Here is a 26,626-nt window from a genome sequence, read left to right on the forward strand (position 1 = left end):
ACAAAGAGGTCCGTCGGATGAATACGTACGCGCTGGCAAAGGCGCTGTAATTTTCATTATGCGTTATGAACCGCCGGCAGGCCAGTATCGCCGACGTTCATCAGTATTTCGCGCCGAATGCGAAATGGTGAGAACCAGAGGCTTCCATTTCATTAATCCGGGCTTCATATGCCGCATTATTCAGGCGGTATTGTAGAATTAATTTCGCGTTGTGTGTACTTCGCCGTTAAAATTTATTTTTGACGGCATCGTACATGTGGAACGAGATTCTGCACATTTTACATATTTTATATTTTACATTAGATGAACAACTTTGCTTCCGCCCTTTTGCAATAGATGACTATAGCTGTAAGTCGTAGTCGAAATAAATAGATCGTAGATGTCATACAATAAGCTTAGGTATTTGTAAACATAACGCCATCGAAATATTAGTCGATGTGTGTCTGCATTATAAAAATATTCTCGATCAAACATAACAGCTTACGAGCCATAACAGCTTAGTCATTTGCGGGAGGTTTTAATTTTCTGCTTTACTATGATGAAATCTGCGCCCTTGGCTCATCGAATGCTCTCAAATACCTATGATGAGGCTGCTATAAGTGAATGAACGTGCCGAGAGTGGTTTCAACAATTCAATAACGGTGATTTTGAGGTCGAAGACCAGCATGGCGTTGGAAGGGAGAAGGTTTTCGAAGATGCAGAATTGGAGGCATTACTTGATCAAGACTCGTGTCAAAAGCAACCAAATATAGCAGGATCATTGAGAGTGACGCAACAAGCAATTTCAATACGCCTGAAAGTCATGGGAATGGTTTAGAAACAAGGAAATTGGGTGCCGTACGAGTTGAAGCCGATAGATGTTGAAAGGCGTTTGTTTTCTTGTGAACAGCAGCTTGCTAGGCAAAAACGGAAAAGATTTCTGAATCGCTTTGTAACTGGAGACGAAAAATGGGTTCATTACGATAATCCCAAGCGCAGAAAATCATGGGGATATCTCGGCCATGCTTCCACGTCGACGGCTAAACCGAATATTTTCGGTTTCAAGATCATGCCCAGAATTTAGTGGGACCAGCTCGGCGTAGTGTATTATGAGATGTTAAAACCGATTGAAACAATCACACTCGATCGTTATCGAACATAATAAATACGTTTGAGCCGACCATTGAAAGACAAACGGCCTCAATACATCGAGATCCATGATAAAGTGATTTTACAGCATGACAATGCTCGACCCCATGTTGCGAAAGTGGTCAAGACATATTTAGGAACGTTGAAATGGGAAGTCCTACCTCACTCGCAGTATTCTCTAGATGTCCAGAAAGATGGGAGAAAGTAGCGGCCAGCTATGGACAATACTTTGAATCATAAATGTCTAACCAGTTTTTTAAAATAATGCCTCGAATTTCGGAAAAAAAAACGGCTGAAGCAAAGTTGTACGCCTATGCAGAAAAACCAACCTCCCAAAATAGATATTTCTGTCGTTATCATAGACAAACCAATTTCGCGAGATTTCACGCTTCGTAACCTAGAATAAAAGCCGGGAATTCCAAGGAGTGGGTAGTCTGAACTCTGAAGGGTCGGACGTAATTAACAACCATTCCAGTCCGTCATAAGGAAAAAAGAAACGAAGCAGAGAGCGTTTCCTGTTGTTTCCTTGGCAGCATTTATCCTCTTATTGTTAGGTTCTCTGGACTGGTAGTAGGTACACGGTATCGATGCTATCTCGTGCAGGTGTTACTTTACTTCGGACACGCTTCGTTCGCCGCATACGTAAGTCGCTAAGGATCGCCGCACACGACCGGACTCTCTGACATACGGCTGTGGTATTAATGACCTCTTGGGAAAATGGCATCAATGGGATAATGCTTGACGTGTGGCCGAAGAAAAAAAGAATGAAAGAGGATCTCATCCGAATTGGATAACAAGTGTGTTCTATACTCGCATTCGATTTGATTGTTAATTGCTGTTAATTGTTTTGATTTGGATAGAAAATTTATTCTACGAATACTACAAAGGAATATTCCAATATGTAGTGCTGCAACCGTAGCCGTGGCGGCCATTTGACTGATATCTTTTTCCATCGTCAACAGCTTACGTTCCTCTTCATAATTATATTCATTGATTTAACTCAACAAATGCTCATTTTTCTTTTATTATCAGAATGAAATCTCATATAGATGGAAAACGATATCAGACAAGTGGCCGCCACGTCTACGATTGCAGCACTATATCATTTTCATGAAATTTCCCATGACCAATTCGCAAATTTTCGGCTGCATGTCCTCGATAACTCCACGAATTCCATCTTTACGGTCTTGATTCGATTGTGAAGCATTGGCACCAAACGAAAAAGTCTGAAGATGTCAAACCACAAGATCTTGGTGGGCAATTCTGATCACCTCTCTAAAAAAAAATGCCTAGTTCATAAGACCTCGTTAAGACTGCGACCTCTAGCAGCTATAACTCTAGTTGTTCTTGAACGACGCACATAATTTCGATTTTTCATATCATTAAATTGCCACAATATCTCAAAAACTCCCGATCTACACTGATACAGTCAAAATTTGATAGAAACATCTATTTTAAATAAACTGATTCGAATGAAACAGCCGGTGATTTTATGAACAATTGAAGCTTTGCGAAACTCTACTCTTAGTCAAACTTCCCGAAACAACTTAATATTCATATTGTTGTAAAGTTGCACGGATTAACTCTGGATGTAAATAAATGAGGAAATCGACCCAATGGCACCTTTAATTAACATCCGTATATTGCAAAACCATTATTCTATACGACTCCCACGCAGGCTTTTAAACGTTTTATCATAAAAATTTAATTAACAGAAGCCGAAGTTTGAACGTTCTCCGCTGTAAACCAGCCATTCCGACATGGCCCCTCGGTGTTACAAATTAATTATTTTTCCCAACACTTGACTCGAAAAACACGGAACATATGCAAGGGCGTAGAAATGGGGGGGTACTGGGGGTAATTACCCCCAAAGATTTTCGAAATATAAAATTTTAGAAATCTCGCAAAGACGAAGAATGAAAATTTCTCCATAAAATGAACCAATAATAATCATTTTCAATCATGTGATAACCTAATTTTGAATGCAAATTTACAGGCTGATTTTTTCTGGAAGAGTGCCTGGTTCTTTCCTCCAGAATAATTTTTTTGTGAACCACTAGTAGTTTAGACAAATTTAAAAAGAAACTCTGATTCAGCACTACACTTTTTGATTTGTTGAAGTTTTGCCGTATCTGCAATCAATTTCGAGAAAAAAACAGCTCTTTATAGTAATTCTTAGGAAAATCCAAATTATTATGAAGATCCAGTTAGGTAGCTGTGATAAATAAATTAATTATAAGTTTTGGTACTTATTCAGCAACTCTGTAGCGAAGATTAATAAGATAAACTGGTGAAGCATCACAAAAAAGTAGGACCACACCCTGTATCTCGGAAACAAAACGTTTCGGGGCTCAAGTTTATGGGCCATTTTATTTTTGAAATACGCTCTATTGGTGATGACGTCACACACCGCCATTTTAGTTCTTCTGTCAGTGTTCGGAATCCAAACAAACAAATTGTTAGTTAGTACGTTGTCTCGAAGAAATTGGCTTATTTTGATAAATTACTGGTATTAACCTCGTTCCTTCTGTCTATCAATTAATACTGAAATCGTTCCTCAAATACTCTTATTTATGAAAATAAACCAATTCCTTCAACGACACCGTACTAATTTGAATGACAATTTATTTGTTTGGATTCCGAACACTGACAGGAGAACCAAAATGGCGGTGTGTGACTTCACTCTAATAGAGAGTATTATCCAAGAAACCTCTCATTTTCCTTCATAACTCCAATTCTGGAACACCCAGTATAAGATGAAAACAATCGAATTGGTAATAAAAAAAATTATTTGGAGTAATTTGATTATCAAACCTCTTTTTCTCACATAATGGATATGAGTAAACAATGTCATCAAAAAACTTTTTTCGATTACTCCCCCTTGTTCTACGCCTTTGTTCACCGAACTTGACTCGAAAAACACGGAACGGAATACAGGAGGCCGTCTGGTACTTGTTCCCTAAGCATATGTTTGTAGTTTATGCTCATACCCCAAGACGTAAATATTTGTTTAAACTCGCTTAAAGCCAGATATGGAGATGAATTGTCTCTCTTCTGGACTTCTGAGGATGGGAAGCTCATCTACTATTTGTTTTTGCTTTTCCAGATGGTCACATGATCAACACTAACTGCTCCTCTTCACACAGCCGGAAGGCCCTCTGTTGCAAGATGTCTGTGGAGTTCGATACATTCATCGAGACGGATAAAAAGTGAGTAATTTTTGAGTGTACACAAAAAGATTAGTCGCATCGTTCAATTGCTTTTCCTGTCATTTGACAGGCCGTTCAAATGTCTATTCGGAATGTAACTTAATGAGTTTTTTAATGGTTTTCAATTTTTTTTTCACAATCAGTTAGTTACCACTAGGGGTGCACGAAACGCCATTTTCAAACCGAACCGAATTTTGCGATCCGGCTGTATTGGCCGGACCGAACCGAATTTGTAGGCCGAATCACAAACCGAACCGTTGGCCGGATCGCAGATCGAAACTCCTTCAAAGAAGCTTCAGAAAAAGGACTAGAGGAGCGTTGCAAAAATCTAGTTTTTAATAAAAACTATTCCATAGCTACCTTCATCGACCAGAGATATAAAAATGTGTTTTTTAACACATCGGAAAAAAAATCAATTATTTCCATTGTGATCAAGGAAATAACTTCTATAAGTAGACTTACTGGAGAAAGCGATTCGGAAACGAATAACTCAGATGACGAACCATTAATAAAAAAAAAGAAGGCCAGTAACGAGACTTCAACTTTATGGCAATGCTTTGAAGACATTGCCAATTCCTCTAAAGAAAACAAAAACTGTGATGTTAAAAAATCCATCACGGATGAAATTGGTGAATACCTCCAAAAACCCATTTTAGATCGGAATTCGTGTCCTCTCGAATTTTGGAAGACACAGAATAAAAACTTTCCTTACATTTTCAAACTTGTACCGAAATTTTTTTTATGCCCTGGAACAAGTGTTCCAAGCGAACGCTTATTCTCAGAAATGAGGAACATTTTCGAAGATACGAGAAGTTCGTTGGATCCCGAAATGGCCGAAAAAATAGTGTTCATTCATGAAAATGTTTAATTGTTTTATTTGACTACTCTATAGAATCAGAAATATTTTTTTTTCATCCTGATGTTATTAATTATGAATTATGTTATGTTTTCGTGAAGAGTATTTTTTATGTTTTCAGCTGTGATAATTATGAATTACGTTCCTTTTCTAGAAGACTTTTATTTTTTAATCTGTGATATTTAGGATTGATATATCATATTTCTAGAAGACTTTTTATTTTTATTATGCAAATAAATTATCAAAATTATCTCCTGTTTTTCTTTCAATTTTCACTTGGAAAAATTCGGCCGAATCGAATTGGAATTCGGCCTAGGCCGGAATTCCGGCCGAGCAGCCGAATCGGCCGGAATTGGTAGTTCGGTTCGGTTTCGGTTGCAGCCCTAGTTACCACGTCCCGGGCCTGGGGCATATTTGGTTCACTTTTTTCTCGTTAGTAACAGCTTCAGAAGATGCTTGTCGAAATTTATGATCATAGAATTAAGTCTAGATCAAGATATTGAAGGCTACATTTGTTGTTGTTTGAGAAATGGATAAAAACGAGTTTCTTGTATCGATAAATTAATAGTATATTATTCAACGAGCGGTAATGTAGGTCATAACTTACGCAGATGAAGTTTGCAGCACGAGCCACAGGCGAGTGCTGTTATTCATCAAGTGAGTTATGACCATTACTGCAAGTTGAATAATATACTTTATTTATTTAATATTATACTTAATAAATATTAAGAAACAAATACAGACTTAGAATATAGATAGAAGGAACGGAAAGTAAGGGATTTGTGCTCGATCCCGAATACAAAAGATATGGAAACTTGTCACCAATCACAATTATCTGCGGTCAATTTGTTTATTGATAAAATTAAGTGTAAATTTTGACCAAGCAATAAAAATTTTTCCTTTTTAGTTTCTATGATTGACGTTTAAGAAATTAAGTAATTTTAAATTATCTATATTGCTTCCATTATTCATATTGAGTGTGCTTCTTAGCATGGAGTAGAAAGTCCATAGAGACGATGCTTTATATTTAGTGCTAAGTTCTCTAAAATATACCAAAAAACATTCCCTGTCAACGATGACTTAATATTCTTACTGCTACACTAATCTTGAGAATTTTTGTAAACTCCTTTATAGCTTTTTCGGGCAAGTAATTCTGTATGTTTACATTAACTGATTGTCTTTTGGAAATGCATATAATATTTCATTTTCACTATCTGAATTGATCGTTTTCAGAAAAATGTTCACAATAATTAAATATCAACTTAATTTGAAAACTTCAAAATTATTAAAGTGACATTCCCTCGGACATTCCTCCCCTCAATAACAATAATGGAATGTTCCCTTTCGGCCAATCGAATAGAACCAGAGAAGTATAGAAGTACGTATCCATTTGTTCCGATTTATTATAGTGAGTTATAGAAGTGAGTTATTATAACTCACGCTGTTCGTTTAAAGATACTATTAATTGCTCAAAAGCAGTTGAATAATTAATATATAATTCAATAGGAGTAGATAAATACTATTTTTAGCTGGGAAAACTATTGTCCAAGCAAAACAATGCCTTGACAAGTGTTATTCAGACAATTTACCAACAACGGTTAAAAAGTGGTCTATTGACTTCAAATGTGGTCAAAAAAACCGAAGAATTAGTCAGTTTCAGCATAAAAAAGTCCACGAAATGATTTTGATAATGAATTGAAGTTACATTCGATAGTGGTGGAGTTGACGTAGGTGATCCAAAGTTGAAATCCTTCTGGGTGTTGCAGTTTCTTTGTCAGTTAGTATATTTCAATAGATATAAGTTCGAGATATAAAATTTCTCTTCCGAGCCTGTTCCCTTATTGTTGTGTCCCGTTTTCCGTATTCAAATAAAACTCCCACGGATGGAAGGATATACATTGGGGGCTTCTTACGGAATGTACTTTCTCAAATATCCAGACAAAGTTTCCCCACCTTGGCACAATTTCAATAACGTGAAATGGGACCGCATAAAATATGACGAATGGAATTTTTCCTGACGTCATCGTAGAAAACGACCTTCTCGCAGGCATTTTCCGCGAGCGCTCTCCCTGTTTCCATACCTTTGACGCTCTCTATTCCGGGGCTGATTGTCTTTTTCTTGCCTGGGAGATGCCCGGGAAACAATTCGGCAAAATGAGGACTGATACTGGCAAATTGAAGAAAAGAGCTCTATCGTGAAAATTGAAGTTTATGGTCTTTTGCCGAGATGGATTCATCAAATTTTCAGTACGCCGCTGAGGTATTCCACCTCGTTTTATGTTGAGGTGGGATGGAAAATATTGGGGAACATTTTCGTTTCGTTTATTGGGAAAACTATAATATCAGCATCGTAACTTAGAAATTGAGGTTTTTCATCGAATGAGGGAACATTTCTTTAAATCCTGGAAATTTTCGAAATTCACACTATGATTCATTATTTCCTTCTATCTCGTAGAATATTTCAGATTATTAAAAAGGTGGGCTATGCTCCGGGAGCCAATCTTTTAAATAATTAAACAAACGTTTTCTGTCGAGTCTATTCTGTTGAAAGTAAAAGAAGTCCGAAAACTTTTGTTTCCTTGAAAGAGTGAAAAACTCTCTTCAATTTCCAACAAAGATTCTCCATCTGAAAACTTTCGCACTATATATATATATATATATATATATATATATATATATTCTTTTGAGAAAGAGCAATACAAAATATTAATTTCAAACAATCAAGCATATGTGTCGATAAATCTCAGTATTAGCAGAGGAAATGTAACGGGGCATCATACATTTCAACGTATGATACAAGAGAACAGATAAAAACCTCAGCAAAAACTCTGTCTCCCCGTATCGGTGTAGTGACTGGTTTGTGTAAACGTTTACAGAATAAGCTGACATAATTTATATTGAAGGACTTCCTCTTCAACCAAAACAAAATTTTCTTTATCCTCTCTTTTCGGTTGACGACTCTATAATTTCCAATTGGATCCTAAAACAAAAAAAAAAGAAGCAGAAAGGAATACTAAATATTAGTTTTCATTATGTCGATTTGAAGTTAACTACCCATTCTAAAAAAGAATCTGAAACTGAATGGATAGCATGGAAACCATCATGAAATTTATAAATCGGACAATCATTCACCAAGTGGTCAATGGTCTCTTATACACCACACTCACATAGTGGGCTATCAATAGAATGCCATTTGAAGAGGGTACTATTATAACGACCATGACCAGTTCTAAGTCGATTCAAAATACACCAAATTTTCCTAGGAAGATTGAAACCTAGAACTTTTTCTGAGAGATCACCGACAAGACTTTTGTTGAAGACGTTAGAAGAAGTCCACCCCGAACGCCAAATTTCCTTTCGCACTTATTTGGTAACACGCTGCATAATCCTCAAAGCGAAAGAAAAAGCTGCAAAGATTGAATAAAATCAAATTATTTCAATTATTTATTAATTCAAAATTACTAAATATCCCATAGGAAAGCAAAATAAGATTCGTTTTTCAAGCTCAAACATTGAATACTGAAAAAATTGTATTGTAATGCAGTTATGAAAAACATTATGGTAGGTATCAATTTCATCCTTATAATGGGTAATTAAATTTGACTAATTACTCGACTACCAAGACGACTAGCGTATTGCCATCCTTCAAACGGTTGTAATATTTTATCCTTGCATGTGTTTTTATACGGATTTTATTTCATTTTTAATTTTATGGTGAGCTTTTCAATTATTCGTAGTTCAAGAAAGAAAACAAATTAAAATTCAGATAACACTGGTTGTATAAGTCTACCTCACAGGACGTATCCAAAGGCTTCAACCCAAATTCGAATTCTTTCAAATGTAAAGAAGAAGAATTCATCTATTTATTCAAACTCTATATTCCAATAAAATCAAGAGTTTGATCAAACATAATAGAACAATTATCTTCTTAATAACTGGTCTATTTTTGGCTAACATCAAAACTCAAAATTACTCAAATTAACAATTAATTATACTTTTGTATAATCATTCATATTATCAACAAAAATCCTGTGATCTCAGAATGAAACAACGACCCGACATCGTCGCCTAGTCTCAGGTGTTCCATATTGATTCAAATTATTTGATTATTATGCAAAAGGTAACCGAACGTGAAGAAACGCCCGCTAGATCTAGATTCTAGAGGGACAGTTGTAAGCGGCAGCACATCTGCATACGACGCCAAAATATTTGAATTACAAATGGGCTTTGATGAAAAACTGACAAGAGAGAAGGAACAAAAAGCAACTTTGTAATGCGGAATAGTTCCAAGATGAACCCCGGTCTTTTGAATGGTATATAATAGGTATGCCTATTTAGTTTAGCCGTGACCCAGGAAGAATTGAGCTATTTCTGAGAGACTCCATTTTGGGATATAACAAATAGTCTTTAAACGAATGGAGAATAGGAATAGGGTTTTCCAATAAGAGGATTAATTTTGAATAGCTCGTTATCTGGACAGCTGTCACTTTTGAAGCTGCCATGTTTTGACATTTGACATGTAGAAACTACGCCATTACTAAAAGTGAAACGATACACGCTTCAACAAAGCATCGAAATTTTTAAAGTTCACCACAGAAATGGTGGAAATTTTGCAGTCACAGTTCACTCAACAAAAGCATGTTTGGGTCGTTGTACAGCTCCTTCTCGATTGGCAATAGTGAAACTAGTGGAAAAATTTGAGCTGTTTGGACAATTTGATGATGTGAGGAATCGAGTTCGCGCTCAAAACAGGTGAGAATATTGCTTCTGTAGCCCGTAATGTTGACGAAAACCCAAGTTGCCGATCTCCTGTCGATCTTGGGAATTGGATATTTCACAAAGACTTAGATCTTAAGAGGGGTTTATACAACGTGGCTTTCTTGTGATATGCCAAAGTTCAACTTCGCCTCCCTCCTCAGTGTTTTCGGATCCCATCACTTTTCATGATGAGTGAAATAATATCAAGGATTTAAAGTCCTTTTCAACCACATGCATGTAAGAATTCAAAATGCGTTTTTAAGTCTTTGTTTTTAATTTTAGAAAAACCGCATCTTCACCCTGTGACCAAACTTTTTGTATAATATTTTTATGTGAAATTTCATAAAAATATTAATGATTGTTCGGAAAATTATATCATGCTTATATTATTTATTCTTCAATAAAAATTCATATATTTTTTTTCCATAACAAAAAATTGATGAATAAGGACTTTCCGCAATGACGATCTCTTTGAAATGAATAATAGTGAAAACCTCATATCAATCGATGATCTCTAGCGCAAAACAAAGCGTACTAATTTTTGAACTGATCTCTCAAGGCTTTTTTTAAGGACAGCACCTGCTTCGAGCAAAGCTTTCTCTTGGACAAATGTTGCCTTGAAATACTTGAAATAGAAAATACACTGCCTTTGACTTTGGACCACCTCGAACAGCTGGTTCGTTGTAAAATTTAAAAAACTTGCAAAAAACGTCTACAATATTCAAGTAACAAAAATTGTTTACATGAATAAATCTTCACGATTTTTTTCTCCAAATTCAAACTCTTTGGTATACTATCTATGTTTTTACAAAAACAATTGAAAATTAAACAGCTCTTTTCGGGTGTTGCAGTTTCTTTGTCAGTTAGTATATGATTCGGCACAGGCTTTAATCATTTAGTATTGGTTTTTCGGAGTATATCAAGCAGAATATTTCGTTTCGAACGCAAGAAAATGACAATATGAAGGCGATATTCCATAGCAGTCGTAAAAAATAGATTTTTCACTCCCACACGACTTGAAACCGTTCATTTTTCAGTCGAGGGATGGAAATGATTTCTTTGATCTCTTTGTTCGCATTTGTCGTATCATTACAGAAATGCGAGTTGGGCCGAAAAAGACCAAACAAAAAGGTGACGGAATCTAAAGACTAAAGAAGTTTTGGTAACTCGCGTATAGCTGTGAACTCTGACCCTCGAGAATGTTCAGCGTTTGCTTTCGTAATTGCGCGTTGTGGAAAAAAATGTTTCGTTTTACGATTCCACGACTGCATGATTGCGAGTGAAAGGGGGTAGTAACATCGGAAAAGTTCTATGGGTGTGGATCGTTTTGTATTGCGCTAATGATTTTTTCATGGTTATGTACAACCCTTAACGCATGCACTGATAACAAAATATCGCTGTCGCGTTATGGAAAGCAAATTAGAAATTTTGTTTACGATTTCTGGAGAATTGCCTACCACATGCCTTGGAAATTTTATTGAATACGTTTTGGGGAATGTATATTCCGCTGGAAACAAATTTGACAAAAGGCTTTGTTGTTTTTCTTTTTTTTTCAATTATCCAAGGATAATTTTCCTTTGTACCTTCAATTTAGGAACACCCTGTATATGTACGAGGACTATTTTTATATATTTGACTTTATACTCCCAAAATTCGAAAATCGCAGAACCAATGTTTTAGTAGAACGATCTTCATTTTGCATGAGTCTGGCATCCCTGCTACCTGATCTAAGAAATCCATCTATGCCCATGATATTGCTCTTATGTTTCGTCATTTTGATTTCGTAATTATTGGAAATAATTTAAATGAAGCTTTAAACATTAGGGAAAACTATTTTCTTGATGGCATTTATGCCCTAATACAAATAAAATATGAATTTCGTGTTATTCATTTGAATAATCAAGAAAAATTTAGAAAATTGAAATTCAGTAATTACGTCTCGAATCATAATCATACTCCCAAATATCTTAGAGTTAAATTTGATTCTTTTTCGAATTTCAAGGTCCGCTTGGAAAATTTACGTTTGAAATTGAAGTCGAGGAAGAAAATCCTTCAAAAACTAGCTGGTTCTTTATGGGGTGCTATGGGCAGCACTCTCCGTACGGCAGCTTTGGGCTTGGTTTTTTCTGCTGCTGAATACTGTTGTTCTGTTTGGTTCAATAGTGGTTATGTTCATAAAATTGACGCATAACTTAACGTTTCTATGAGAATTATCAGTGAAACTATTATATCCTCACCTTTACATTGATTACCAGTGCTATCATATATACTTCCGCCTCATATTCGTATATAGGTTGCAGTAAAGAAATCTTGGTATAAATTTCATTTCTACCCAAACTTATTTCCAATTGAATCCTACTTCCTAGATACTAGAACTGCTAGATTAAAGTCACACAAACCTTTCTTCACCTTCCTTCAATCTAATGAGAGTGACAAGGAAATTTGGCGTTCGGAATCTTGTAATGTCTTCAACAATAGTTCAATCCTGATCCTTCAGAGAAAGTTCTAGGTTTCAATCTTCTTAGGAAAATTTGTTGTAGTTTATTAGACTTAGGACTGGTTATGGTCGTTGCAAAAGTATGCTCTTCAAAAGGTATTCTATTGAAAGCCAAATATGTGAGTGTGGTGTAAAAGAAACCATTGACAACTTGGTGAATACCAGTCCAATTTATATATTTCATGGTGGTTTCGAAGCTTACTATTCAGTTTCAGATTATTTTTTAAAATGTGCCTCTAACTTCAAATCAATATAATGGAAACAATTACCTTTGTTACTCCTTTCTGGTTCTTTTCATTGTTGATTTCAGATTCAATTAAAAATATATATTCATTTTGGTAAAGAGAAAGGATGAAGAAGTTTTGTTTGGATGAAGAAGAAACCCTTAAATATAAATATGTCAAATGTATTATGCCCCGTTTACATTTCCTGTGATAATACTGAGATTTTATCCACATTAATTTCTGTATATTTCCATCCGATTTTGAACGAGATAATCCCAAGCTGGTCGAGTTTCATTCATGCCAATCAGAAAAACCGGGGTTCGACTTTCAAACCGTTTTTTTCGTCAAGTGAGATATTCTACGGCCAAGGAAGTAACCACCTAAAGTGTGAAATGTCATCAAGCTTTCTATACCTTAATCAACATCCCCGAAGGCGAAATAATGAATGAGAATCGACGAAAACACGCGTAGTACATTCATCTCGAGCGATCGAACCGATTCTAATTGCAGATTAAAATCATCACGCGAACCGTCGGACTCGAAAGCCGGGTACCGCCGAGCGTCCCGTAATCGGATTTTTACCCGAGCGAGCGAGCATCCGACTACGTCATGCCCGCTCGCGCATTTTTAGATACTTTTATCGAGTGCCGATTGTTAATTTACACGGCGGTGGAAGTAATTTAATAATACGTGTTCACGCGATTTCACGCTTGATTGTGCGCCCGGTTGGTCGATGCTCCCCGTCCGCGCGCGTTTTTTGTGGTGTGTGCACGAAAGGGATGGGCAAAGGACAGAAAACTATGGATATAATATTTATTATTTACGTATTGTATCTAACGATATTTTCTGACTTGAGATTCATCACGCCAAGTAGCTTGACATTCTAACAAACTACTCGACTTGAAAATCAAGCTCGTGAAATATTACATTTTTGAGCTTGACTTGTCTTGATGTTAGATATTTATTGCTTGACATGATATCAAGCTGCTTGATATTACTTGAGCTTGTAATGCACGCGTCGCACGGCATATATTTCTGCAATCTCATGCGCGCTTAGACTGAATAAAAGGATTCCTCGAACGCTGAGAGACTGAAGCATTCGCCAGTGTGCCTTTATTAGTAGTTTTCTCACATTTATATGAAATCTATTGGAAGTTTCAGAAATATCTTTCCAAACTTGGCCAAAGTGTCTAAAAATTTTTTATTAACGCCAGCATCTTCAGATACTGTTGAAAGACAATTTTCCAGAGCTTCTCTTACAGTTACAAAAACCCGCAATAGGTTAGGCGACCAATCTATAAGAGGCCTCATGTGTCTTAGATCCTGGATGGGAAATTATGAGATCATACAAAGCCTGGAGGTTTCTCAATATTAAGAAACTTTATTATTTTTTAATTATTATTCATTTCGAATTGATTTATGGTGATTTTATTTGTATTTTATTTAAAAAAAAAATGATATTTTCGGTTCTGTCATACAATAAGTTTAATAAATAAAAGTATTTTTTGCAAGGTTTCTTCATTTCATTTCTTTTTTTCATTGATGTGACACTACACAATAAAACTGCTAAAAATCAAGTTGTTTGATAAATAAATACTTTACTTGAGATTGAAAAACTACTACACTACTACTATATGACTTGAAATCGAGTCAAGCTCAAGCCAAGTAGCTTGAAAATCAAGACTAGCCGTGAATTCCTATTTCTGACTGTACGAAAAGTACATATAAATGACCATAAATGATTCTCTCTATTTCAGTATCGTAATGAGTTAATTACAGTTTACAGTACTAAAAACAGTGCTATGATGAAGTCATTACAGCATTGTTTTCAGTTATATTTTTCGTTTTGTGGTTGTCTACACTGACTTCCGTTCCTATCAAATTTTAACACACGTCAATTGTCAATATAATAAAATTTGGAATGATTTGCGACATTATTCGCAATTTCTCTAATTCTAGTGGGTTTGAATCGATTTCGTCCGACATAATTCACGAATTTAATGCGTAATTATTAATTATTTCAAAATTCGAAACGTACGATTCAAATTCAAATTCCTTCATCTGTCAATTTTCGTAACAGTCATACCAACTGCCAAGATACAATACAAAAGTCACTAGGATGTATAATCTCAATTTTTCATTGAATTTCAAAAATATTTTACAAAACTAGACTGAAATAGAGAAAATACCGTCTAATACTCGTTGCAGAAGGCAAGTACAACACTGTAATTGGCAATTATGTTCTCAATTTGTTTGAGAATCTTCATTTCCATATCGAAGTAGGTTGAGCAGTACAATACCTACATAGCTGCAAATACACATATGTACAAAAATTATCAACTTGAAACAATGAAGCTAGTGTAGATAAAATCTCAGTATTAGCAGGGGAAATGTAAACTCGGCATCATACATTTCAAGGTATGATACAAGAGCTCAAATAAAGACCCCAGCAAAAACACTGTCTCCCCGTATATGTGCAGTACTTATACTTATAACCACAATAAAAATCGTAATTGGTTTGTTTACACAATAAGCAGACATATTGATATTGAAGGGCTTCTTCATTCAAAAAGGATAGTACTCATCTGTCCTCTTCACCAAATATATATAATATAATTAAATCTGAAAACAAAAAAGAAAAGAACCAGAAAGGCGTAATGACTGTTATAGTTTTCATTATATTGATTTCGAATTAACGACCCATTTTAAAAACTACTCTGAAACTGAATGGATAGCTTGGAAACCACCATGGAGTTCGACAAGTATTTACCAAGTGGTCAATAGTTTCTTCTAAACCCCACTCAGCTGAGCTTTCAATAAAATGCCATTTGAAGAGTACCTATACTATTGCTATGTCCTAAATCGATTTAAAATACACCAACTTTTCCTAGGAAGATTGAAGCCTGGAACTTTCTCTGAAGGATCAACGATTAGATTTTGTTGAAGACATAACAAAAACTCTATTCCGAACGCCAGAATTTCTTGTCACTTTCATCAGATTGAAAGAAAGTATTAATCCACAAAGGTTTACACTGTTTAATCTAGATTTGATATTGCTTCACTGATTGATTTTCATCATTTATTGATTATTTATTCATGTTGATCGTGATGTCATTCGAATTATATTATTATGAATAATTTGTTGGTTTTGGAAATGAACGTTCATTATAACAATATCATCAGCATTTAAGTCGCAACCCTTGCATCCTCCTATTATTTTGGAACGCAAGGTAACGTTTAGACGCAAACCTAACATTGTTGGTCCTTCGAGCCAGATCCATAGGTGGCTGGTTCATATCCGGCTCGAAGGACCAATGTTGGGTTTCGGTCTAAGAGAATGGTTTGCGAAATATCAAAAAATTTCGAATTTAAACTCTCAAATGAATATAGAATATCGGAATTGAAAATGTCGACGATATTTATCGACCATTTTCTGAAAAAAAATTCGAAAATATTCGCTCATCCTTGGTGCAGAGGATAGTACGGAGCTGTCGTCGATAAGGCGAGTTTTTCTTTCTTCGCCGTGGTTCTAATTTTTCCGTTTGGTGCTTGCGCCGACGGGAAACGATTATGAACGAGTTTAATCTTTTTTTTCCTGCAATTCCGCTACGTTGCCGGTTTGTCGGACACTTCAGTCCGTTTTACTACACGCCTTTTTTCGACCGGTCATATTCTCGTTTTTCTATGGACCTAGATAGCGCTGAATATTCTTCTTTGCGAATTGAAAAGCACCCTCATAAATCACGGGCGTGAAGTATGCAACGATCAGATTTGATTAGGCGTGTCAGAGAGATAAATGGTTTCCAACTACGGTAACTTGGCTTTTTGTGCTACAGGTTTGTTATTCGTGATGGCACAATCGAAATTTTAGAGATTAAATTTTTTGTTACTAATTTTTGAGTTTTATTGATAGTGATAATCCTAAAACTATGAATCGAATATTCCCTACGATGCTAAGTAGAAAAGAAGATTGGGAAATGGTTCTTAAATCTTTACAGAAACTGACGCTGGTGGGCTCGCATCACTATCGTGCTGTACAAGTGTCTCTCAGGCAGAGATACTTGCAATCGAAAGATTTGTGGAAATAAACCTAGTGAGGGACTATCGGAAACGTGACATAGCGATAGATTCTGACAATCAAAGCATTGAGCAGACATATAATCGATTCTAAGATGGTATAAGATCGCCGAAGGAAGCTCAACGAAATAGGAAAGAATAACAATTTGGTTTGTGTACTGGTCAATCGGGAATTGAAGAAAATGAAAAGGCAACACACTTAACAGAAAAGGAGCATAAGTTCCTTTCATTGGCCCAGAACCTTTCTGTGGTATAGGTAAATGTATCTACAAGAAAGAGTTTCAGGAGAAGGAAAAAACTGAAAGAGCAACACTCTGGCGAAATCTTTCTGAAGTGGATCATTCCAAAGAGTTTCTTTGAAACTTAGATACTTTGAGATCTACCAAGTATCTGGATTTTACCAAGAAAATGCTATACCTCCTCACTGGATTGCTTACAGGGCGTTACCGCATCAGGAAGCACCCCTTGAGAATGAGTTTAGAAGAAAACGACGAGTGCAGATTCTGCAGGGAGGATGAAGAAGCTCCGGATCACCTTGTTACGTAATGCCTCACCAAAGCTCGTCAACGCAAAAAATGCTTTGGGTTGGCCAAGAGATAGTAGAAGTGAGGAAGTAACATCCTTGACACCATCTCAGATACTGGAATTTCTATAATGTTTTCCTTATTTAATTTCGATATTCTGTTTGATCTTGTTATAGTTCTGTCTATTTCACATCTAAATGGCATATTTCTATAGAATTTGCAGTTAGGTCCAGACAACAAAAACTTTATTTAATTTCTAGGTTGTATACCTGTTGTAGATTCATTTATGAAGTTTGTACATGAATTTCAATGATACTTAAAAAGATACTGAATCATTTCGAGAAACTCATTAGTAACTTTATCACCGATGCATTTCCCATTCGGAAATACTTTGAAATGAACAGCTAATCTGTACTCTCATTAAAAATTAAATCGCTCATGAGACGATAAGATTTTATTTGGTAATTTGAAAAATGACCCAGTTACATGACACGGAAACAATCTCTACTGTTCTGGAAGTATGTAGAATATCGTGCGAGCATTTGATGTTTCCTCATTAAAAATTAGGCGGGGTTTGTAACTAGAAATCCCATTAATACAGGTTTATGTTTGTTGTTTTGTTAAACAACCCCCCATGAGTATTGTTTATGACCCTATAAACCCTCATTACCATAACTATTTAGTTTAAACAAGATGTATAAAATTTCCCATTTGAACGTGTGGAATGTACCTAATACAGGTAGCGTAACAAGCTTGAGGTTATTTGAGAGGAAAGGTGTGTCTATATGTGTTTGGTCTAAAAAAAAAGCAATTGGGGTTTGCTTTTAGCACCTTTACTGTTTGGTTGTGGTAGTATAGTTTCTGGATTAATTATTCAGGAAAAAAAGCATCGGTAATTTAACTTCATACAGTGTGTTAATGAATAAGTGCGACAAACTTCAGTCAACTTCAAACAACAAAGCATGTGTAGAAGTAATCTCATTTTTAGCAGAGGAAATGTAAACGTATGATACAAGAGAACAGATAAAAACCTCAATCTCCCCGTATAAGTGTAGTGATTGGTTTGTGTATTTGTTTACATATTTATATTGAAGAGCTTCTTTTTCATCCAAACAATATCTTCTCTATCCTTTCTCTTCACCAACAGTTGACGACTTTATAGTAAATCTAAAAACAAAAAAGAAAAGAACCAGGAAGGAGTAATAAATGTTAGTTTCCATTATATTGTTTTGAAGTTAGCGACCTATTCTGAAAAAGAATTTGAAACTGAATGGATAGCTTGGAAATCACCATGAATATTATAAATTGTATTCACCAAGCGGTGAATGGTTTCTTTCACAATACACTCACATAGTGGGCTATCAGTGAAATTCCATTTGAAGAGCATACTATTGCAACGACCATGACCAGTCCTGAGTTGATTCAAAATGCACCAAATTTTCCTAGGGAGATTGAAACCTAAAACTTTCTCTGAAGGATCAACGATAAGATTGTTGTTGAAGACATTACAAGAACTCCATTCCGAACGCCAAATTTCCTTGTCACTTTCATTAGGTTGAAGAGAGGTATTAATCCATAAAGGTTCGCGTGACTTTAATCTAGCAGTTCTAGTATCTGGGAGATAAGATAAAATAGGAAATAAGTTCGGGTAGAAATGAAATTCTTCCCAAGATTTCTTGACTGAGGCGTATCTACAAATATGAGGCGGATGTATATGGGATAGCACTTGTAACCAATGCAAAGGTGTAGATCTAATAGTTCATCTGATATTTATCATAGAAACGTTAAGCTGTGCATCAATTTTATGAACATGAGCACTATTGAACCAATCGGAACAACAGTATGCAGTAGCAAAAAAACCAAGACCAGAGCTACCTCACGAAGAGTGCTGGCATCAGCACCCCTTGAATAACCAGTTAATTTTTGAAGGATATTTTGGGTTCTCGCGTTTTCGTGGGGATTATTAAAACACTGATGAACAACAGACGAGCACTTTATTGTGGTACAACCCTTGGAAATAACCTTGAACACTCTACTAAATCAACTGGTCATCACCTCGTAACTTACTCCACTCAACTCTCCTTTTCCCAGTTTTATACCTGAGTTACGAACATAAAATCATATTGTACACCGTGAATTTCTTCTTCCTTTTCTTATTCTCTAAGTCTCCCTCTAGCAAGGGTGTTATGTCTGATTGCTTTTTGTCACCACAACTTCAATTTCGAAAAAGAAATAAATAATCTTCTCTCGGGCGACTCACTTAACAGCGCAATTTACAAATCTTTCAAAACCAAACAGAACTCATCAAAAACCAGTTTATCTCGCGTAATCGTCAAAAAAGTAAACGCGCGTCCAGCCCCCCGATCAAAAGACCCGTTGCCGCAGGCCCCCAAAAAAAAAATCCTACACGGATCGAGTCGAGAGAGACGTCGCGCGTTGGCCCATAACCTGTCATTTCGAATTCCGCGTTATTGCCGTCATTTTTTCCCGTTTCGCGTTCGGTCGCGCGAACGCGCCCTCCTCTCGTTCGACGTACGGAATATTAAAAAGCGAAACGTCGACCCGGATAATAAACCCGGGCCAGAAAATAATAACATTTTTACTCCTCGCGAGCGACGAAGAAACGATAAAATCGGAACGCCCGATCCCCGAAGTCGTTAAATCTGGGGCCTCCGATACGAATTTTAATGACAAGCGGGAGCGCTGTAATCGCACGAGATATACAGGGTGCGCCCGAGTGGGACGGTTGGTATACGTTGGCCTAAAATTTGTGTTCTAACAGGCCAATTGAAAAGTTCCCGATATAACATAGTAAAACACATTTTTTTTGGCGAAATTCGATTTTATTATTCAGCATAGTTGTCTTGGAAGGTGATACAGTGATTATAGCGATCTTACAACTTTTCGATATCATTTTTGCAGTACGATTTGTCTTTTACTTCAAAATAGGCCTCAGTTTCGGCAATTACTTCTTCATTGGCGCTAAATTTCTTTCTAGCGAGCATTCTTTTGAGGTTTGAGAACAAGAAAAAGTCGCTGGGGGCCAGATCCGGCGAATACGGTGGATGCAGAAGCAATTCGAAGCCGACTTCATGCAATTTTGCCGTTGTTTTCATTGATTTGTGACACGGCGCATTGTCTTCATGAAACAGTACCTTTTTTCTTCAAATGGGGCCGTTTTTTAATGATTTCATCCTTTAAAAGTTCCAATAACGCTATATAATAATCGCTGTTGATGGTCTGTCATTTTTGGAGGTAATCAATGAATATTATACCTTGCGCATTTCAGAATACTGATGCCATAATCTTGCCAGCTGACCGTTGTGTTTTTCCTCGCTTTGGATTCGGTTCATCGTGTGCAGTCCACTCAGCTGACTGTCGATTGGACTTCGGAGTGAAATGATGGAGCCATGTTTCATCCATTGTCACATATCAACGCTAAAATTCAGGTTTATCGCACTCAAACAGCTTCGAACACTGCTCAGAATCATTAACACGTTGTTGCCTCTGATCGATTGTGAGATCGCGCGGCACCCATTTTGCACGCATCCAAATATTCGTGAATGATATGATGTACAGGTTCAGATGATCTCTTCACAATGTCTGCTATCTCGATCACTTTACGGTCATTCAAAATTATTTTGTGAACTTTTTTGATTTTTTCGTCGGCGACAGCTTCTTTTGGGCGTCCACTGCGTTCGCTGTCTTCGGTGCTCATTTCACCACGTTTAAACTCTGCAAACCAATCAATGATGGTTGATTTTCCTGGACCATTTTGAAGCATTAAAAAAGAAAAAATAATTAAATTGTCAAATGAACGAACAATTATCTTGCAGAATCAGTGATCAATTGGAATTGAAAATGACATGGAGGACCTTACTATTACATTTCGGAACAACTGTATGTATCGAGGAGCAATTCCTTGATGCCAACGGTTACTGAACAAAAGAGGGAGCAACGATCTTCCGCTTATTATTATTTTTCATCGTAATCTTGGGCTACCTGACCGGGTGTTATGTTAGTAATTATTGGTTATAAAGTATTAATATCGGTATTTGGGCAAGGGCAAGCTTTTTTGGCGAAATTGGTTTCGGAGAGCAAGTAGCAGGTGCACCGATCTTGAATTATGGACTCAGGAATACAAATACAAATTAATTTTGCACAACAAATAAAATAGATGTAATTCAGTGAATTCACGAAATATGTTTTTCACTTTGATAATTCAATTTCATCAGTTGTTTTCACCTTTTGTTAATATTTTCATTTTTAATTCAATACGGCAAATCATTCTGTATCAAATTGCAAAGAACTTCGGAGCAGAATTCGTATTAACTTTTTATTCATTACTAAATCATAAACTGTGAATAATTCGAAGAATATTTTCATTGAACAATTTCGAATATTGGAAGATGAAAGAATGTTCAGCTAGAGATGAATTCACTGATGATATCACTCAATTGAAATAAGTACCTGCCTCATTTTCTTCTAATGATATGATGAAATACTAGATATATGATGAAATTTCGAAATTGGCAATCAAAAATTTTATTTTATCAATTAATACCACAGGATTAGAAAATTCAAGGCTTTTCAGCCGTGATAAAGTCAGTTTTTCATATGATGTTCCGCCTATTACTACGGTAAGCATCTTGAGATGTGCCAAGGTCGTAGATTTGAACTAGACACTGGATTTCCAGCTCTGAAGATGCTTACCGCAGCAGTAAGCGAATCATCAGTTGGAATTTCCCAGTTATGTTGAAAAATGCGGGAATTCTTATCACATTTGTGGAATTCTTTGTTTCCACTTCTATGTGCCAGATAAATATTACAGAATAATTCGAGAGTATTGAAAAATCTATCGAATAGCTTCTGAGTAACCACGACTCGTGAAAGGATTCTATAAATTATATGGTTTGATTTCTTGCCATTTATGCATGCGGTATCGTATTCTATGACCCCACCCAAGACGATGCGTGCCCCTAACTGGCTGCAAAGTTTCGAGTTATTTGTGGAAACTTGAATAAGACTTAACCGGAGGGATTCTTCATGTTTATGTAAATATCTGGCTGCTAGTTGTTGCATTTGTAAGAGTTTCCAGAGCGAATCTCTCGCAGAAGTTTGGATATACAGGTATGTCACGGTTTGGTTGCATCGGGTAAAGTCTTAGCGAAGTGGATTTCTATGAAAGTTTTTCTCTCATGGAACGCCTGCTGCTTACTGAATATGCTGATGCAAATATTATTTCAGTTTGGGCGTTTTTTTGTTTGGCAGAGCAATAAGGGATTATTCAGGAAAGACTATTCAAATTTTTGATGAGATTTTTTTGGTGGAGAATATATTTATGAATCATATATTAAAGTTTGTGATTTCCAAAATTGTGTTTTATGGTAATTGTTTCATTTAAAAACTTGAAAAACTGAGAACTAACCGATATTCACAAAAGTTTATGGAAATATAGTTTTCATTTTGAATAGGCAGCTGACACATTGAAGCTGCCTTCTTTTGATATTGGACAAATAAAAAATACTCTTTTATTAAAAATGGAACGATCCACACTCCAGCAACTCTTTGAAATTGATAAAACTCGGCAAAAAAAAACTGAATTAACTTTGGATAGTCTTGAAGCACCTTCTGGCTGGCAATAGTGAAATTGGTGGAAACATTTGAGATGATAGGTTAGTGATGTGGATTATCAAAACCATACGTCGCTGAAGAATGGGAATATTTCTGCTGCTGTGACGAAAACTCAGGTTTGTCGATTCCTTGTCTATCTTTAAAGTTAGGCATTCCACAAACAATCTGATACCGTAATTTGCATAAGGACCACCAGCAACTTCGTATCATTTTCTTCGAAATATCATCTTCAGTGATGAGGCCCATTTTCACCTCGGAGGCCACGTTAAGAAGCAGAATTGTCGCATTTGAGGCTAAGAAACTAAAGAAGCCTTTCCCTCCTCAACATGTCACTGTTTGGTGCGGTTTTTGAGCTGGTGAACAAAGGAACAAAACACTCTATTTCGCAAGGAAAATTTCCTGTTCGTGTGATCACAATTGGCCATCGAGGTCTTGTGTTAAACCTTCAGTATTTTTTCTTTGGGGCCTCCAATATAAGATAAAGATAATGTCTATGCCAATGGCCCACAATCTATTCAAGATCTTGAAGATGGAATTCGTGAAGTTATCTTGGACATACAGGAGCAAATGTGCGAATTGCCCATGAAATATTGAGAGGATATGGCGCTACAACCGTAGTCATCATGGCCATTTTGCTGATATCATTTTCCATCGTTAATATGGCATCCTTCCCCTTTACAAAGAAATAAAAAACCATGGATTTCTCTTTAAATATCATCTTGTAGAATCATCAATGTAAAATTGCTTTGCCGTATGATTGAAAAATGAATATCACAATGAAACTTATTATTGGAGAATTCTTAACCGTTATATGTGTTCATTTTCTTAAACATGCCAGCTTATGAGTTCAATTCCCATCAATTGCGGGAGGTTTTAATTTTCTGCTTTAATATGGAGAAATCTACAACTGGGGCTCATCGAATGCTCTCAAATACTTATAGTGAGGCCGATATCAGTCAAAGAACGTATCGAGAGTGGTTTCAACGCTTCAAGAATGGTGATTTTTATGTCGAAGACCATGGAAGAGAGAAGGTTTTTGAAGATGCAGAATTGGAGGCAATACTTGATCAAGACTCGTGTCAAACCCAATAAAAATTAGCAGGATCATTGGGAGTGACGTAAAAAGCCATTTCTAAATGCCTAAAAATCATGGGAATTATTCAGAAACAAGGAAATTGGGTGCAGTACGAGTTGCAGCCGAGAGATGTTGAACGGCGTTTTTTTGCTTGTGAACAGTTGCTTGCAAGGCAAGGACGGAAGAGATTTCTGCATCGCATTGTAAGTGAATACGAAAATGGGTTAATTACGATAATCCCAAGCGCAGAAAATCATGGGAATATCCCGGCCATGCTCCCACGTCGACGGCCATCTGAAATATATGACAATTCTCCACAATCGATTCAAGACCTTAAAAATGGAATTGTTGAAGTTATCGGGGACATACAGCCGCAGATGTACGAATTGGTCATGGAAAATTTCATGAAAAGGATATGGTGCTGTAAGATAAGCCGTGGTTGTTATTCGACTGATATTATACAATAAAATAAGCCTCCATTGACTTCTCTCAAAATATACTCGTTTTTTTTTCAATATCATACTGAAACCTTTTATGGGAAAACCCTAGGGATTCATTGTTTGACTTGATATTCAAGCTTCTTGACATGACTCAACTTGATTTCAAGTCAAGCGTAAGTCAAAGTAGCTTGAATATCAAGTCACGCCGTGAATCCCTAAAAAAAACTCTATACCTTCTTCAAAATATTTGAAACTTAGAACACATTCTGAATTTTAATGAATCTGTGCATTTGAAAATTAAAATTTGTAATGATTTTAGACCAAGTATTGAGTCAGATAAGTCGGGAAAGATTCAACTGGAAGAGTTGGCAATCCTTGCTTCTCTCTTCCGGAAATATAGTTCAGTCTGACAATTAGGTAGAGCTACAAGAACGGAACTAAGGGGAAAATCGGTTGGCAACGAAAGACTACAACACCACGACTCCCCCAAAATAGCTCCCTCTCCAATCAGCCAATTGCGTAAACGACTCCGCACTAATCCAATTTCGCTCAAGTTACCCAAATACCCCACCACCTGCTATCAGTCCGAACTTTCCCAGCCGACGCCGCCACCGCCGCCGCCACCCACGGAGCTTTACCGGTTCTTCCGATTCTTCCTTTATACAACGGCCCAAAAGCGTGGTACCATAAAACGAACACGGTTCCGTTTCCTGCGTGAGTAGATTACTCTACCCGGACACCAAATTCCCCCCTTCCCACGCTCTTCCCCTCTTGTCGCTAGACAACAAAGCATCGATTCGTGATGACACTCTCTTTTGTCTACGCCGCCCCCACCCACCGGGCGAATCGACAGGTGCGAAACGGAATCAAGTCACGATGCACGGGGGGTTGTAAATTGACACTTTCGAATCTGGATGCAGAGCGTGTCGTCGTTTAACGTCTTGGCGGCGTCGGGTTACCCAGTAGTACGGCCTTTCCGGTTAATCGAGGGAGGTCTTGTCTTCTCCTCCGACCGGTGTACGTAGGAACGTCGATATCGAGTTGATGGTCCTTCGAGCCGGATAGATTTATCGTCGTGAAAAAATGAAATATGAAGAATGCGGCAGCTGTTAGTTCTCAGAGATGATGTAGCATCATCGTGCATCTTCTGGGTATCGATATGGAGGAATTTGGTGTATTTATGGGTGTACTTTTGATGTTTCATTGATTGTTTACAGCTTCTGAATAGTTATTGACTATTTCTGTCGGTGAAATTTGTGGAGGGGCAAATTAATTCTGTATAGTGCTGTTAAAATCTGTATCTCCCTAGTTCGAGCTCTCGTTTAACATTGTCTGAATCTTAAATCAAGGAATGAAATTGAAAACGATGATGACTCGAAATGGGTGCGACCTTAAAGACAAAAAAATGTTTACATTCCATAAGTCGCTTTTCCAATAATTTACTAGAATAAACATTTTTTTTTTTCGATAAATGTTTTCAACGAAAATGACCGAACAAAAATGTCCAATTGTCCTCATAAACGAAATAATGGCAAAGAATATCGATGGCTCCCACCTTCTCCCATACAAAACGTAAAACGCAGCCCATTATTCCCCCCATTATCCTCGCGTCAGACGAAAACACTGAATGAAAGCGAGTTAATGAATTGCTGTCCTGCGCCAACAAAAAAGGAATACAGAAGGAGGAAGGGTGATAATCCCTATTCGTCAACAATAAATAATGACGCGTCGACAGTGAAATATCACCGCGTATTTCCCTTAATTTTCCGGGAAGACGGAAGAGTTTTTTTCAATTAGTGTGTACGGATGTAAGAAGTGCTCCCGACACTTTTTTAATTGCGGAAATTCAAATACGTCCTTTCCGGGATGCAGAACATCGACCGGGACGACGGATATTGCGAGAAAAATACCCTTTTCACTGCGGGAGACGGACAGGATGGATTTCCCGGGACGTCAGAGGGATCATGGCGGGGTAGAATTCACATCGGGCATACATACCGAGCGAGCCTTTTCCGCGAACGTGGGTTTCGATCAATCATATCCCAAGTTTGGTCGTAACTGGCCGTCGTATTTCGTGATTTCTTTTACAGGGTTCTATGGTTGTCCATTTATACACGAGTGATTCAATTTTTTCTGCGATTGAGAGGAAATATTAATTTTGCAGACCGATATCAATCAGCAAAGTATTACTTTTCCTGCCTAGG

The 26,626-nt window shown here is 36.8% G+C and overlaps 1 protein-coding gene across 1 annotated transcript in view; it reads left to right on the forward strand.

Moving 5' to 3' along the window:
- LOC123679797 (fringe glycosyltransferase) overlaps positions 1-26,626 on the forward strand; it is a 159,064-nt gene that overhangs the window by 27,622 nt on the left and 104,816 nt on the right. The window contains exon 4 of the mRNA XM_045617287.1: positions 4,235-4,337. Within this exon, the coding sequence (XP_045473243.1) occupies positions 4,235-4,337 (103 nt within the window). The remainder of the gene's footprint in view (positions 1-4,234; positions 4,338-26,626) is intronic.

This window comes from Harmonia axyridis, chromosome 5 (assembly GCF_914767665.1).
Source record: "Harmonia axyridis chromosome 5, icHarAxyr1.1, whole genome shotgun sequence".
In the NCBI taxonomy this organism is placed as follows: domain Eukaryota; kingdom Metazoa; phylum Arthropoda; class Insecta; order Coleoptera; family Coccinellidae; genus Harmonia; species Harmonia axyridis.